General features: G+C 37.9%; 1 protein-coding gene and 1 long non-coding RNA gene across 8 annotated transcripts in view; one reads left to right on the top strand and one right to left on the bottom strand.

Annotated features, from left to right (window-relative positions):
* Slco1c1 (solute carrier organic anion transporter family member 1C1) overlaps positions 1 to 15674 on the top strand; it is a 48803-nt gene that overhangs the window by 23967 nt on the left and 9162 nt on the right. For all 6 annotated transcript variants that reach the window (XM_050135406.1, XM_050135404.1, XM_050135401.1 and 3 more), the window contains 5 exons: positions 505 to 750; positions 1584 to 1748; positions 7484 to 7679; positions 12050 to 12215; positions 15265 to 15449. In XM_050135406.1, the coding sequence (XP_049991363.1) occupies positions 505 to 750; positions 1584 to 1748; positions 7484 to 7679; positions 12050 to 12215; positions 15265 to 15449 (958 nt within the window). The remainder of the gene's footprint in view (positions 1 to 504; positions 751 to 1583; positions 1749 to 7483; positions 7680 to 12049; positions 12216 to 15264; positions 15450 to 15674) is intronic.
* Positions 4337 to 15674, bottom strand: part of LOC126497398 (uncharacterized) — a 37694-nt gene continuing 26356 nt past the window's right edge. For both annotated transcript variants that reach the window (XR_007590599.1, XR_007590600.1), the window contains exon 3: positions 4337 to 4433. This is a non-coding gene — a long non-coding RNA (uncharacterized lncRNA). The remainder of the gene's footprint in view (positions 4434 to 15674) is intronic.

Genomic DNA, 15674 nt, shown 5'->3' with positions numbered 1-15674 from the left:
TATATACATATTTCTTTGTGTCCTGGGTATACATGTGTGGGAGCATTGTACGTGGATGGTCATACATGTGGAGGCCTTAGTTAATGCTATGAAATCATCATAAATTTTTCTCCTACCTTGTTCTTTGAGGCAGGGTCTTTCAGTCAAACCCAGAGAACACTGATATAGCTAGTGTGACTATCCAGCTTGCTCTTTGACTCTCCTGTTTCTACCCTGGAGGCTGGAAAAAAGATTAGCATCTAGACCCACCTGGCATCCATCCATCCATCCATCCATCCATCCATCTACCCACCTATACATATATACATACATACACACATATTTGTGTATGTGTGTTCATGGGTATTTGAACTTGGATCCTCATGCTCTGAGACCACCCCCTGGTCCTGTTAGGTAATTATTTATGATGTGTTAGAGTTGTTTCTTGAACTTATTTTCTGCAGTAATGCATTTCAACACCTTAACCTTGAAAACATTGCTACTTAACAAATCTCTGTCTTTCAGAACACATAACCATCACTCCAAAGGATCCCCAGTGGGTTGGGGCCTGGTGGCTTGGTTACCTAATAGCAGGGCTCCTAAGTCTCCTTGCAGCTGTTCCCTTCTGGTGCTTACCCAAGACTCTACCAAGATCCCAAAGTATAGATGACTCTGGATCCTCATCTGAGAAGTCTAAGTTCATTATAGATGACTCTATTAACTACCAAATGGCCCCTGGAGAAGAAACAAAAATCATGGAAATGGCAAGAAGTAAGTCATATTCTCCTTGATCATGGGCTCATGTCTGTCTTCCCAGTGGGACTTGAGGAAAGGTACGCATAACAACATTTGGCTCCCCTGTCTGAAAGGAAAGTTAAGAAACCATTACAGGAAGCAGAAATGGAGAGGGTAAGTCTTTTTTTTTTTTTGAAAAAGTTATGCAGGTGGATGAACAAGAGTCCTGCATATTTTCCTTTTAGGTGGCTCCACCCTCTCTCACATACCATTGTTCTTCTCCATAGTAGCTTCTCAGTGTAAGTCTGAATGGACAGAAAGAAGAGGCTGTAACTCCATGTCTAAGAGCCTTTTACACATAAGCCCCAACAATATAAAGAAACGTGTGTCTCAGCAAGGGTGTAAGTGGGAGGCAGGCAAAGGTCAGGCTTGTAATCCAGAGTTCTCCTCAGGGAAGTTGACGGCTGAAAAATTGTACCCATCTTTTTATTTTCAAGCCATCCTGTGTTTATTTTTATAGACATTCTTGAACTTGTTGAAGCTCATTGCATGAATCACAGGAGAAAGATCCTTTCAAAGCCAAGGCATGTTGACTAAAGGAGACAGCAGTGAATTATGTTGGGAGAAAGAAACTTACACTGGTGGTTCTTTGTGTCCAACTTGGGGCTCCTAGAGGGAGGAGAAATGCTCTGCCCCCTTGTCACTGACACATCTGTCCCTGTCTCACTCATAGGTCCTATATATTATTTCACAAGAGTGTGTGTGTGTGTGCCTAGATCCAACCCTGGGCAGACTGCAGCCCTGAAGGTTGCAGTGTAGACCACTTGAGACCCTCGTTGTGTGAACGCCATATTGTTTTTGTCTTACAGATTTTCTTCCATCCCTGAAGACTCTTATTAGAAATCCAGTATACATCTTATACCTGTGTGCAAGCACTGTTCAGTTCAATTCTCTATTTGGTATGGTGACATATAAACCAAAGTACATTGAGCAGCAGTATGGGCAGTCATCCTCCAAGACCAACTTTGTCATTGGTATGCCCATCTGTCTGTTATGTGTTCCCATAGAAACCATCCTTCATGACCCTTCCAATTCTTAGTAATATTATATTGCTCCAGTTTTTAATGTAAAATCATTAGGGTATTTCAGATGAAATAAAAGAATATGTTTTTAAAAACTCTAGTAGGGTAAGTATGTATACATGGTGGGTGTGTAACTGTGACTGGATGTGAGAGAATTCCCCACAGTCCTTTAAGGAATATAAAAAAGTGAATATAGCATGGATTTTTTTATTTTTAGATTATTGCTAATATTGGATACCTGTGTTTTAGGCTTTGTTGATGCCTTACAATATTGACAATATTGCACGCATGGTGTCTGGGATTGCATGCAGCAGGCATTTAGACAGTATAACTGTGTTTTCCATAGCACAACTCAGAGTTGATTTTTGGAAACCATGTTGTTTAAAGGGACTGTATTTATAGCATATTAATGTAGCCAATAACAAGAACACTACTCAAGGACCCAAAACAAGAATAAGAAAGTAAAAGAAATATAATAATGTTTAAATAGAGAGCTATGCCCTGTATAAAATTAAGAATTTAAAACATGAACTGGCTCCTTCTCTCCAGGAATATTACATTTCAAAATCACCATTTTGAGGCATTAAATTTATTCTGTTTCTTGGGACATATTCTTTTAAGATATGATACTCTAAAATAACTTCCTTCTTCATAGGAATTGTTAAAGAATTTCTCTTATTAATATTTTGTATAGTATGGCTGTTATGGGGATGTGTGGGTAAGGGTGGATGAGTATGTGGGTGGGTGGATGTGTTCATTTGTGCACATAACTGCATATGTCTCTGTAGGTCAAAGGTCAATAAGGCTTTCAAATCTCCTGGAGCTGAATGAAGCTAGAAGTAGTTGTGAGCCATCCAATGTGTGTTCTAGGAACCACACGTGGGCTTCAGAGCCATCTCTCCAGCCCTTATTCACAGAATATTTTTAAAATTACTCCATAATTTTATCCTTGAAAAGAGAAGAGGAAAGCTGAGTATATCTTAAAAGATGAAATTTTCCTATAACAAATTCTGAATAATAAGCATGTAGAAGATGTTAAAGTGACTGACTTGTTTGGTCTATTCTCCAACATTCTAAGCAGTTTCAAAATTAGATCACTGAACTATTTTCATTTCCAATATTAATTGACTAAAAATAACTCACTTTTCTGGCTAAACAAAGTAACTATTTTAGAAATATCCCCACAGAACTTTATCCATATCTCTCAGTGTTATATACTGAGCATAAGAAGAACAAATAAATAAGCAATGAACATTTGAGATAGTCTTTTCATTTTATATACTACATATATTTTGAATATCCAGGATATACTTTACAATGAACAGTTAAGTATGCAGATGTTTCTTGTATAGTTTAACTGAATTAATTATGCATATGTATATGCACATGTGTGGTGGTGTGTGTGTGTGTGCTCATGTGTAGACTAGTCACCGTCTAGAGCACTCTGTTACCCAAGAGCATTATTACCAGCACAGACTTTCCCTAATGACTAGAAGTGTGATAAACTTTATCTTTGTAAGCCAGCCTTTCTTGTTCTTGAGCCTCATACAAGTTGGATTATTGATGTTTAGATTTGTTCATGGTTCTAAATACTCATGGCTTGTTCTTTTTCATTACCATGGTATAGTCTGTGACATCAATATACCATGAATTATTTATATTTAGTAACTTTAGTGCCCATTGCATTTTGGATTAGTTTTATTCTTTTAGCTACTGGAGATCACACAGCCATCATCATTCTATGGGTATATTAATTTTATTTGACTAACTCATAGAATGCAATTACTAGATTATAGGCAGTCTATAATAGACAGTACATGTTGCTGAGAAACAACATGGCAGAGCACATTTAAACATTAACTGGATGTGTGGGTGCATGCTAATCTCCCCACATTTTTGCCAGACCTTGCTGTTGTCAGCCTTACACTGTGATATCATTTACCTGATGACTATTTATATTGAGTATGTCTGCATAGGCCATTTACCCATGCTGTTTTTTTATTTTGCTTCCCAGTCTTTCACTTAGTAACTTCTGGCAACTGTATATTTTTCTTCATGGAATGCATGTATTCCAAGTATTTCTCATATACTTTACCTTGCCTTTTAATTTTCCCATTTTTTAATTACAAATTCTTTTCTCATATAATATCATCAATATGGTTTCCCCTCCCTCTACTCCTTTTAGTTCTTCCCTATCTGATTTGATGTAAGACCTTTTAATTTTGATAGTGGTCATGATCATTATTTTAATTAAGCCCAGTTTTTAGTTTTTTATTTGTTGTATTATTTTCATTCTGTTTTTAAAACTGTACATTAAGCCCCCAGTTCCCCGAAATGTTTTCCTAATACTTGTAATGTTACCATTTAATTGTTTCAGTTTTCACATATTGGAACAATACATTTCTAATCAAGTTTCTATATAATAGGAAAGACAAGGTTTAACCAGAATAAAGAGAAAAATAACAATCAAATAAACCCAAACCTCTTCTCAGGAATTTGAAGGAGAGTCCTTGTCTTTGAAGATGTGCCTGGTCCTCATTATTCCACATCATACAATATTGTATCCAGGCTCTTGATCTCTCCCACAATGGAGTCATGATGAGGTTTTTAAAGTTTTCAAATTGAAAACTGTTTTTCCTAGAAGAAAATTAAGAATATTATTTATAGAGAGATGTTTCTAACAGAAAATTAGGACTAAGGAGATGGCTCAATGGGTAGAAGCACTGTACTTGCAGAAAGGAGGTCTGAAGCCCTGAGGAGAATCCCTGGCGTAGTTTTAAAACACTTAAAATTTCTACTAGTTTTTTGTGGGAGGCACAGATTCCTTGGGCTCACAGATAAGCACTAGGGGAACTGGAAATGTTAAACACACAGGGCTCTCTTCAAAGGTAGATATATAACCTGTTTTCTGCCCAGAAGTTTAGGAGGAGAAGTGGTTAATAGCCTGATAACCTTTGTGTTGTAAGGAGGGCTGCTTGTTTATCTCCCGACCACCCAGCATCTCGTACCCGAAATAACCACACGGAACTATATTAATTAAATCAGTGCTTGGTCTATTAGCTCTAACTTCTTATTGGCTAACTCTTACATATTAATTTAACTCATTTTTATTATTTTATATTTTACGTGGCCTACCAGCAAGGTTCCAGCATGTCTGTCTTTGGTGCTGGCTTCATGGCTTCTCTCCTGACATGGCAGCTTCCTTCTCTCAGCATTCAGTTTAATTTCTCCTGCCTAGCTCTGTTCTACCCTATCAGGCCAAGCCAGTTTCTTTGTTAATCAATGGTATTCACAGCAAACAGAGGGGAATCCCACATCACCCCCCTTTCCTGTTTAAATAAAAAAGGAAGGTTTTTATCTTTAACATAGTAAAATTACATGTAACAAAACAGGTATCAAGCAAGAATTAAAGTTATAACTAGCAAACTCTGTAAGGAGCCTCTTTGATGCCCATTATCCTCTTGAAGTATCTTGGTGCTGCCAGGAACAGATGTGTCTTACTGTCATGAAAAGTCTTAAGTTCTTAAAATATTTTAAATGTCATATTCTGTAGCTCTTTGAAGTGGTTAAAGAATACCTATCTATCTGAAATATATACTTTGTACATCTATGTAGTCATATCTTCAGCTTTGTTGTGTACATGAGAGTGAGTTAATTATCACCAGGAAACTTTTCAGAAAATTACGCTGTGCTTAAATATGCCTACAATAAACTACTTGGGGTCAGATGCTCTGTGTTTGAACCAACACCAGTTACAGAGTTGTGTTGACCTGAACTACCTTATTCCCATTCCCAACCCTCCACCCTCTGCCACTACTACAGATTGTTACCATGATGTTTGGAGAGGCCTTTGCTGTTCTTTGAGACATTCATGCATAGATACCCTCATTTCTGCATGCAACTTCCCCCAGATTCACTAACCCCGTATTTAATATTCAATATGTTCACTGGAATATATATAATGAATACTATTCAGTGAATATATTGAATATTGAAATAGATATATTAAATATTTTAATATTGTTATAGGTATAGATAGATAGAGTGTATATGTGTTATATATATATTGAGTACAATTTATGCTGCCCGTACACTCATGGATATGGGACCATCCATTGAAGCATGGTCCACCCAAGCATCCACACTTTTACGAAAACTGATTGTTCCTCCCCTAGCACCCACCAACAGTCAATAGCTCCTCAATTAGGAATCCCGAGTCCTTCTCTCATACATGCTGAAATTTTGGCTACTTTGAACTTATGCAAGTAACCGTGAGTTCATAAGTGCAGGCTCTTGTCATGTCCAGAAGACTGCTAACTGGGGTTTCCCAATGTTCTCAACAGCACAATGTTTTCTGTATTTATTGAATGTATGTTTATAAAAATAGGGCTGCATTGTTTACCTTTCTGTTTCTGTTATAAAATAACCATCCCCAAAGGGAACTTATAGAAGAGTTTATTTTGGTTTATGATTCCAGAAGGGCGAGTCTATCTTAGCTGGGTAGTGGCATGGCAGCAAGTGGCAGGTATGGTGTCAGGGGCAGGAAGATGAGAGCTTGCATCTTCAAATACAAACACAAAGCAGAGAGAGAACTGGAAATAGAATCAAGCTTCCATTTCTCAAAACCTCTTTCCAGTAAAGAAGTTCCTCAGGCAAGGCTGTACCTCCTTATAACTTCTTTAACCAGCTCCTCAAATTGGAGACCAAATGTTCAAATATCTGAATCTCTGGGTAACACTTCTCATTCACATGACCACAAGAACTAACACTAACATAATAGACACAGAATCCATAGCAGAGCTAACTTCTAGGATAGAGAATGGAAGGTTACACGCGCACACACACACACACACACACACACACACGACTGAGAGAGAAGGAAGGGGGAGAGAGAGAGAGAGAGCTAATTCTATCTTCACACTTATTTTTTTTTAATTAAGAGAAACTGTTAGAATGAATGAATTTGGATCTCAAGTAACTACATACTTTACATTCTTCCTAGCATATGTTCCTTATTTTTAAAATAGCAATCACATGTCTTTTAGATGTTTGTTGCTCCTTCAAAGTACCAGGTCACTTCCACCTCCTTCACCTGCTACATCCCCAAACCTCAGTTTAGCTGGAGAGCAAAGTTGGCATGTCCTTTATTCCATTTTAATAAATTCATATTTAGGCGTTTGTGACAATTAGCCTACTTCTACCTAGACCCTACCCTGGAGCTAGTTTCCAGCCTGAGGTGGATTCTAATATCTTAATTTTAATATTAAAAAATTACAACCCATAGTCAAATAAAATAGATGGATTAAATTCCCTTTCATCTATCGATATATGGTAGAAACATCTTAAAGATATAAGATAATATAAGACTAACCAGAGATGTTATTTCTTTTAATTTCATGAAGATTAGCTAAAAGATTAAGTATATAATGTGCCTATTATACAAGAGATAGTGTTAAGGAAGATTAATGTCTACCCAACTGCCACCTGATTGAGAATGTTAGTTCTGGTTATCTACCAGAAAGGACATCACTTGATCAGTTCATTCAGTATCAGTGGAATTGCACATTGCGTCGTGTGGAATGTGAGACTCCGAGACTGCACTTGTGCTAGCGGTCACTAAGAACGTGTGTGATGCTCAGAGATTTCTTGTAGGCAGTTACTGAGTGACGTATTTTCTTATTCCTCAGGGCTTATCAACATTCCTGCAGTGGCCCTTGGAATTTTCTCTGGGGGAATAGTTATGAAAAAATTCAGGCTGGGGGTGCTCGAAGCTACAAAACTCTACTTGGGATCATCTGTCTTCGGCTACCTCCTCTTCCTCTCTCTGTTTGCCCTGGGATGTGAAAATCCTGGTGTGGCTGGACTGACTGTGACCTACCAAGGGTATGTTCCCTCATGATGTCTTATGAGGAGGTGGGTTTGTTTAATTCAATTGTCAATAGAGTTCTCTAATAAGATCAATGTTTTAAGTCTCATAACTTTCATAGGAAGGAAATTTTTAGTGGACTAGCTGGGACTACTTAAAACATAGAATCTATTATTGTCACCCAAATTTGTTTTTCCAGATATGAATTTAATGTCTTATAGAAACATAAAAATTGCTTAATCTACATCTTATGTTAGAAAATTTACCTGAAGCTGGGAGGTGATGGTGCAAGCCTTTGATCCCAGCGCTTCGGAGGTAGAGGCAGGTGGATCTCTGTGAGTTCGAGATCAGCCTGGTTTACAAGAGCTGGTTCCAGGACTGGCTCTAAAGCTACAGAGAAAGTATGTCTTGAAAAAATAAATAAGAAAACAAACACAAAACAAACAAACACCAGAAAATGAACCTGACAAATGAAGCAATGTAATCATGGGAATACAGAGCTTGAATTCTTAGCAAAGTGATCATTCATGGGTTGAAGTATTTGGGCTATTATTTTCTAATTTGAAAAATAGAATAATAACTATATTTTAAGATTTGAAGGCCTAAGTAATGTCATATACATGATAATTATTAGAACTTGCTTGTCATAAAATAGTTGGGAGAAGTTGCTTTTTCTCCCCTCTGGACTCCTAGTTAGCTGGATTGGTCTTTAGGCCATCTTTCCTAGTCTCCGCTGTGTTAAAATCACAGCAAGGGTCAGGAGAAAAAGTTGTCTCACAGCAGCTGTTCTTAGCTGTCCATCTTGCACCGAGTCTGAAAATCATGAATAATTTACATTTCCTGGTTTTGTCCTCCTGCCTGTGCCATCCCATATGTGGTAGGTGATTGGATTGTGTTGTTTCTAGCTTCTTTCTTAATGCAAGACTAGATCTTATAAGACCTATTTCACTATCCCATTTAAGAGTCTTTAGCACTCCACCATAGGGAACGCCTGCGTCCTTCTAGTTGTTCTACACTGTTCATCTACAGATGTTATTGAACCTCTACCATATGCCAGAGGGGATCTAGATTAAATCTACCAGACTGTAGATGTTACTGAACCTCTACCATGTACCAGAGAAGATCTAGATTAAATACACCATACTGCTTGACGCCCTGCAGAGGTAGAAAGGGAGACTATCCAGATCTTGTATTTATTAGTTTCCTGTTTTCAATGCCTGTGACCAAATACCTGTCAAGAAGCATTTTAAGAAACGTGGTGTTGATTTAGGCTTGCGATTTGAAGGGACGTATGCAGCCCATCATGGAGGGGAAGGCATAGAAGCAGGTGACCCCGTGAGTTTTTGAGTGCATAGGAACTCCATGTCCACATCTCATCAGACCAGGAGACAGAGATGGGACAGAAAGCAAGGCTCTGACCCAGTGACCTACAGACCCCACCTCCCAAAGCTTCCACAACCTCTCAAAATACCACCAATGTTACAGTCAAGTATTCAAACACAAGCTTATAGAGGACATTTTTAATCCTCTGTATCTCCTCTATTCTACCTAATCATCTGCCTAATGTCTACATTCTAGCCTCCATTTTCTTCACCAAATGATTCCTTCTGCTTGTAACTAACCACATGATGAAATATCTATCATTTAAAATGAAAACAGTGAATGCAAAGTTAAACATAAATGTATGCCTAGCAGGGTTTGAGAATGAAGAATGGTCAGAAATAGATATTAAGTGTTAATGATAAGGATGAAGCAATAAAAGGCTCTACAAGGAGTAGAAGCCTTTTGCTATTTTTGTCGGTACCTTTCATATTTGTTATAAACCAGCATGGTGGAATCATTTGTAGTTTTCTGTTTATAAAGCATATAACTTTCACTTTCTAATGCATATTCTCTAAACTCTTATACAAGGTAGTTTTGCTAACCTTCTTAGAAGGAAAGTGAGTTTTTAAAAGTTAATTTGCTCTCCAAACTTAGCATCTATCAAGTGTAGGTCTTGACTTTGCACATAGGCATGACTCACAGTATACTATTCTTTCTGTGTTATGCTGTTTCGAAGGCAAAAGCAAATACATAAACAACTGCTCAAAATTTTGAGGTTCATATTATGAATACTTCCATGATAAAAGATGAAATATTTTAAAGAAATAAAAGATAATATGACCATTGAGTACTAGCCTCTTCAACAGAGTCACCTTGAGAGACTGTAGCTGAATGACAATCATGGTGTCGTGTCATTGTTTGGTGCATTCTGAAGCTCCTCTTTCAAAACTGCTTCCCATACTTTTCAATCATCCTCCACTGTGGCAGATTTAACCTTTGAGAATAGCTGTGCCATTGAAAGCAATCAAAGAAAGGCAACACCACTAGGAAAACATCCCACTGCTTACTGCAGCTCTCTGAAAGAAAAGTCTCATTGGGGAATAAACACTCTAACATGTTTGTTGAAACTCTTCTTGTAATTAAAAATTTAAGTCACAACCCTACTGTCAAACACATCTTTCATAAGATGTGTTTGCAATTAAAGTCTGTCCTAGATCACAAAGTAAACGTATCCCCAGTAATGTAAAATAATTAACTTCAATGCAAAATGCTTCCCCTGGGATTGTCCTGTGTTGCTTCGTTTGAAATGATTATTTTGGTTCCAGACACCCAAGAGGTCCTCTACTGACAAGCTTGAGATATGGCAATTGAGGGTGTATCTTTCCTGTAATAAGGAGAACAATGCTGGCATGAGGACAGGAATTTAAATGCAACAGACCTGGGAGGGGCCATGCCCAGCTTTGTCACTAATGAATGGTGTGAGTTTGAACAAGAGCCCTGCCTAAAATGACCTTCCTAATATGCATGTGAGTGGGTGGCCTCCATCACACCAGGGTTCACTGGAGGTCCAATCATCTGCAACCTTGATCTCACAGGACCTTTAGCAGACTGATACTGATGCTGAGCTTTTAAAGATATTATTGTCATTACAGCTTCAGATGGAACCATTCATCTTAGCCAGAAGTTAACACTTCATGGAAGAGAAGATTAAATGTTCACAGAGGACTTACCTGAGACCTAGGAAAATGGGAAAATGCCCTTTTGTCTGTTTGGGGGTGACATTTGTGATGGCCCAATCCAAAACAGCCCAATTAGATGGACAGTTATCTCAATTAAGAAATTACTGCTGTAATTATAGAGGAAATACACATTAGAAGCAAGGACCCAAAACACTGGTTCTTTCTCTAAACACCACCTTTTGATGAATGTGATTTCAATTCTAACATGATTTCAATACTAACGTTAGGGAGATTGAAGCTGGTGGTCTGAGAGTTAGTTCAAGCCCCACCCAGGCTATATAGCAAGACCCAGACTCAGTTGAAAAGACATTTTTTTCTTTGATGATTTATTTCCCAGAAACTATGTGTCATGCTCGACTATGTGCTAAGAATTATATTTGACATCAGCATTATAAGAATAAATAAATAACCTGGTCTGGCCTCTACATTTTATACATTTCAAAATATTATTTGTTCATTTAAGTATCGAAAATAATATCTGCATAAAATTTATTAAGGTCATTATTATTATCAACCCAAAAGAAAATAAAATGAGGAAAGAAACTGAATTATGAAAGGTCTATAAGAATAACACATGGCATGAAGCCAAAATGACACACCCATGGGTAAGTACCCTGTGAACAGACTAGAAAAAGATAAAAAATAGTTCAAGAAAATCAACAGTTGGAAGATAAGTGCTATTCATTAATATTTACAGACAGTTTTCATCCTCTTAAAGCTGGCACTTCAGAGTGCTGCAATGTGGAATAATGTCAGCAAAGACAACAAAGGATGCAGAAGACCTCTGTGCATGGGGAGAATGGAGGGACAAAGGATTCACAGTGCATTACTGGAAAAACATATACAACTAGATATGTGGTTACAGTGCAAGCAAGAAGGGTGTTCCCTGTTAGCTGCTTTTATTCATTGCTATAACCAACATCCATCATACTGATGTCCACATCATTGAAAAGATAGCGTGTATAATGTCATAAATGGACCTTGAATTTTACTTTTCTATCTTGAAATCATGGAGGGAATCACCTCTGCTCAAAAATTTATTACAGAACCCTGGAAGCAGGAGACTTTAATAAGACCTTTAAGCTAAGAAGTGGATGTGGCTGGAACTGGTAAACCTCTTAAGATGGGGCTTAAGGGAAAGTCAGTTAACAGTTGGCTTATATTTAACACTTAGATGCTGAAACTTTTAACACAACAATTGTATATTCAAAAGACAAACAGTTGTCAATATCACAGCATTTATATGACTCAAGAGCATTGACATTTTAAAATCAGGATCTTGCCTGCTAAGAGGTAATATTTTATACTGTTACGTTTCTTTTCAGAACCAAACCTGTTTCTTATCATGAACGAGCTCTCTTTTCAGATTGCAACTCAAGATGTAAATGTTCAGAGTCAAAATGGGAGCCCATGTGTGGGGACAATGGGATCACATATGTGTCAGCTTGTCTTGCTGGTTGTCAATCCTCCAGTCAGAGTGGAAAGAACATTGTAAGACATCTCTCCTAATGTATCTGCCTGTTCGCTGGCTATCATGTAGACCTGTGTTACTTCGTTGGGGTCTTGGGAGGGACCCAGGCAGAAGCCATGGTTCTGATCCAACCCTTGTATTTATATGGAAATATTGGGAATTTAAAACACTCTTTTTGATCTACAGCCGAAATACTTAAGGAAAGAATTAGTCATGAAACAGGTATAACAACTTTCATAATTGTTTAGTCTACACCTATCACTTTATTGTGAAAAGCATTAGCCAAGAATAAGTCCCAACAATCTTATAATTTCACTTGTGAGGTCTACTTTAGGATCTGTGTCCCCTGAACTAAGGCCAGTAGATTCAGGAGGTTTTAGGAACAGCACAAATATGGGAGGTTATGAGGTCTGTATCTAAAAAGACATGGATTCAGGAGCCCAGAACTGATTCCAGGGAAGTTGACGGTTCTGAAGCAGCTCTGATGGTTGGCACTGCAGAGCTTCTGGAGAGTGGAATGGAGTCAGAACTCTAGACAGGAAGCTCGCTCAGCCTGTCCAGGTGAAATCACTCATGCACTTGAGACGAATGGCTTGAACTGCAAGCGTTTGTTCCTCACAGCTGTAGACAGGAAGTCCAACTGAAGGTGCCAGTGGGTCCATTGCAAGGTGAGGGCTGGCCACGGGGTTGCTGACATCCTCAGGGTGTGGAGGGCAGAAAGAAGGTCAAGGTGTCTGTAGTAGTCAGCCTTTTCACTCCTATAGTTAACTAAGAGTAAGTTTTAAAGAGAGGAAAGCATTGTTCCAGTTTAGCTTCTCGGCGTGGACTCTAGGCTTGCTGCTTCTGGACCTGTGCTACTGCGGTTTACCCTGCAGCAGCTGTGTGATAGAGGCCATTAGCCTCACAGGAACGGAAGGGAAAGCAGAGCAGAGGACAGGCTACATCTTTCCAAGGCACTCCACAGGGACCACTTTTTCTACCTAGCCCCTTCTCCTGCCCTTGACCACCTCAATAAAACCATCAGGATCTTTTTCACAAATCCATCAACTGGACACCCAATCCCTGGTACTAGAGGAGAACGCTTCCTGTTTAAATATTAAAATGATATTTTTCTAATATGGACACTAATTTCTGAAAACGTTATCTTTACAACCTTTCAAAGCCCTTACCTCCATGTTTCATAGCACAGGAACTTAATATTCCAATAAACTGGGATGAGCATTTAGTGCACAGTGGAAAGTAGTTGTGAAGGACACACCCTTTAATCACACCTTGGCATTTCAGGTCTAACACTGCCTTTCGTAAAAACTGAACAACACATATATATTTAAATATTTAAATATACTTGTTGGCTAGTTATGAATGCTTTGCCCAACACATCTGAGGGCATGCCAGATGATAGTGAGGCACAGGAACAAATAACAATAAAACAAAATCAGGAATAGAACTAAAAACATTTAACCAGAGCCATACATATATATATGGTCCTGGATATATATATATATATATATATATGTATATATATATATGACTGCATATGTATGCATGCATATACCTACAGATATATATGAATTTTTTCAACTTTATTTCATTCATTATTTGCAAAGTCACTCTTCAGCGATAAAAATGACAACTTGTTGTCTCAGTTAGTGTGTCCACGGCTATGATAAAATACCCTGACTTGGAGAAGAAAGAGTTTATTTCACTTATGCTTCCGCATCGTGGTCCATCATCTGAGGAAGCCAGGGCAGGAATCTAGAAGCAGGAACTGAAACAGAGGCTCTAGATGATGGCAGCTTACTGGCCTGCTCTCTGTGGCTTGCTCTTCCTTCTTTCTCATACCATACAGAAACCCCTGAATAGGGGCGGCACCCACCACAGTGGACTGGGACCTCCCACATCAATCACTAAATACAAAAATGCTCTACAGACTTGCTTACAGCCCAATCTTATGAAGGCAATTTCTCAGTTATAGTCTTTTTTTTTTTCAGATAGCTAGAGCTTCTGTCAAGGACTAAGACTCTTTTAATTACAAATAGATAATAAATGCTATGAGATTCTCATTTCATAAATAAACTGCACCTAAATAACCCATGAGTTATAAATATTACTTCTTTATATTCAAGATTTAGTTGACTTTTATGCATAAAGATTATTTTCCCTAAAAGACAATGTAAATTCTTCCATATCTTCTAATTCTGTCCATTTATTTAATGACTTTTTTCTTAAGTACTGAAAATGAGGTCAGTTTTAGGCTCTGGATGTGTAGTAGTGACAAGGTAGGGTGTCCTCCTTTTATAGAGGTAGTATTCTAATAGAGATGCCATTTAAAATTAAGTGCCATTTACTAGTGACAGGGACTGAGTTAGGATACAAGGGCAGACAGATGGGCTGTGATTTAAATGGGGAGGTCATGGAGTTCTCTCATGAAATCTTTAGGGTCAAAGGGAAGCAAAACAAGCAAGAGGAAAGTTTCCTGCACAGGGAGAAGCAGTACTATAAGACATGAGTAAATTTTCTGTCTTTAAGCTTTGTGTATATGGTGGGGGGCTTCTCGGATAAAACATGCTTGTAAAATTGCCCTGTTGGAGCCATTGTGTAACCAAAATAGAGGGCAATCAGGCAGATTGTTGACCAAAGAGATCAGGGTGAGATCTGAGAGCTACGTGATAGAGAATGTATAATTCACTAACAATGATTTGGGATCCTTACAAACGTTTAATGAATACTAATTTCAGGGTTGAAGTCAGTGAGAGAATTTGAACGTTCACTTGGTTACTATGTGGAAAGTAGATTAATGAGAAAGAAAGAAGTTGAGCACAAAGTTGACCATGATAATATTCAAAGCATGAAATAGTAGTGACACTCATGTGTAGACTGTAGGTCATGATTTAAACAATGAAATACTCTATTAGAGTTCACCTTAATATATATTAATATAGCAAAAATATACCCCCATTGATCATGTAAGACATATATATTTTACTGAAAGTATTTTAAAATAAATTGGTAACTTCTGATTTTATTAAATATACCTCAATAATTGGACTTTTCTCTACTGTGTTGCAGATGTTTTCTAACTGCACTTGTGTGGGACTTGCAGCCCCTAAGTCAGGAAACTGGTCAGGCATGATGGGCAGGTGTCAGAAAGATAACGAATGTCCCCAAATGTTTCTGTATTTCCTTGTGATTTCAGTCATCACGTCATATACCTTATCTCTAGGTGGCATACCTGGGTATATATTACTCCTGAGGTGAGTACTGAGTCTCCTTGCTACAACCTCACTCTCAAATGTGGTATATAGTTTTCTCCATGTTTATGATTCTTGATGGCTTGTTGAAATAATTTCCCTAGTTCCTGATCCCACTCTCAGATGAACCCACTTTAGGATTTTATATAAAAATGTAGCTGAATAGTTTTCTTAGTTCAGCATGTTTGCAAGCCCTTGATCTAGAGCAGTGTTAAAATCTACATCATT

This window comes from Alexandromys fortis, unplaced genomic scaffold, assembly GCF_014885135.2.
Source record: "Alexandromys fortis isolate MF-2015 unplaced genomic scaffold, M_Fortis_MF-2015_v1.1 scaffold_21, whole genome shotgun sequence".
Taxonomy (NCBI): Eukaryota; Metazoa; Chordata; class Mammalia; order Rodentia; family Cricetidae; genus Alexandromys; species Alexandromys fortis.
The sequence above is the reverse complement of the archived record's forward strand: the minus strand, read 5'-3'. Positions and strand labels throughout refer to the sequence as shown.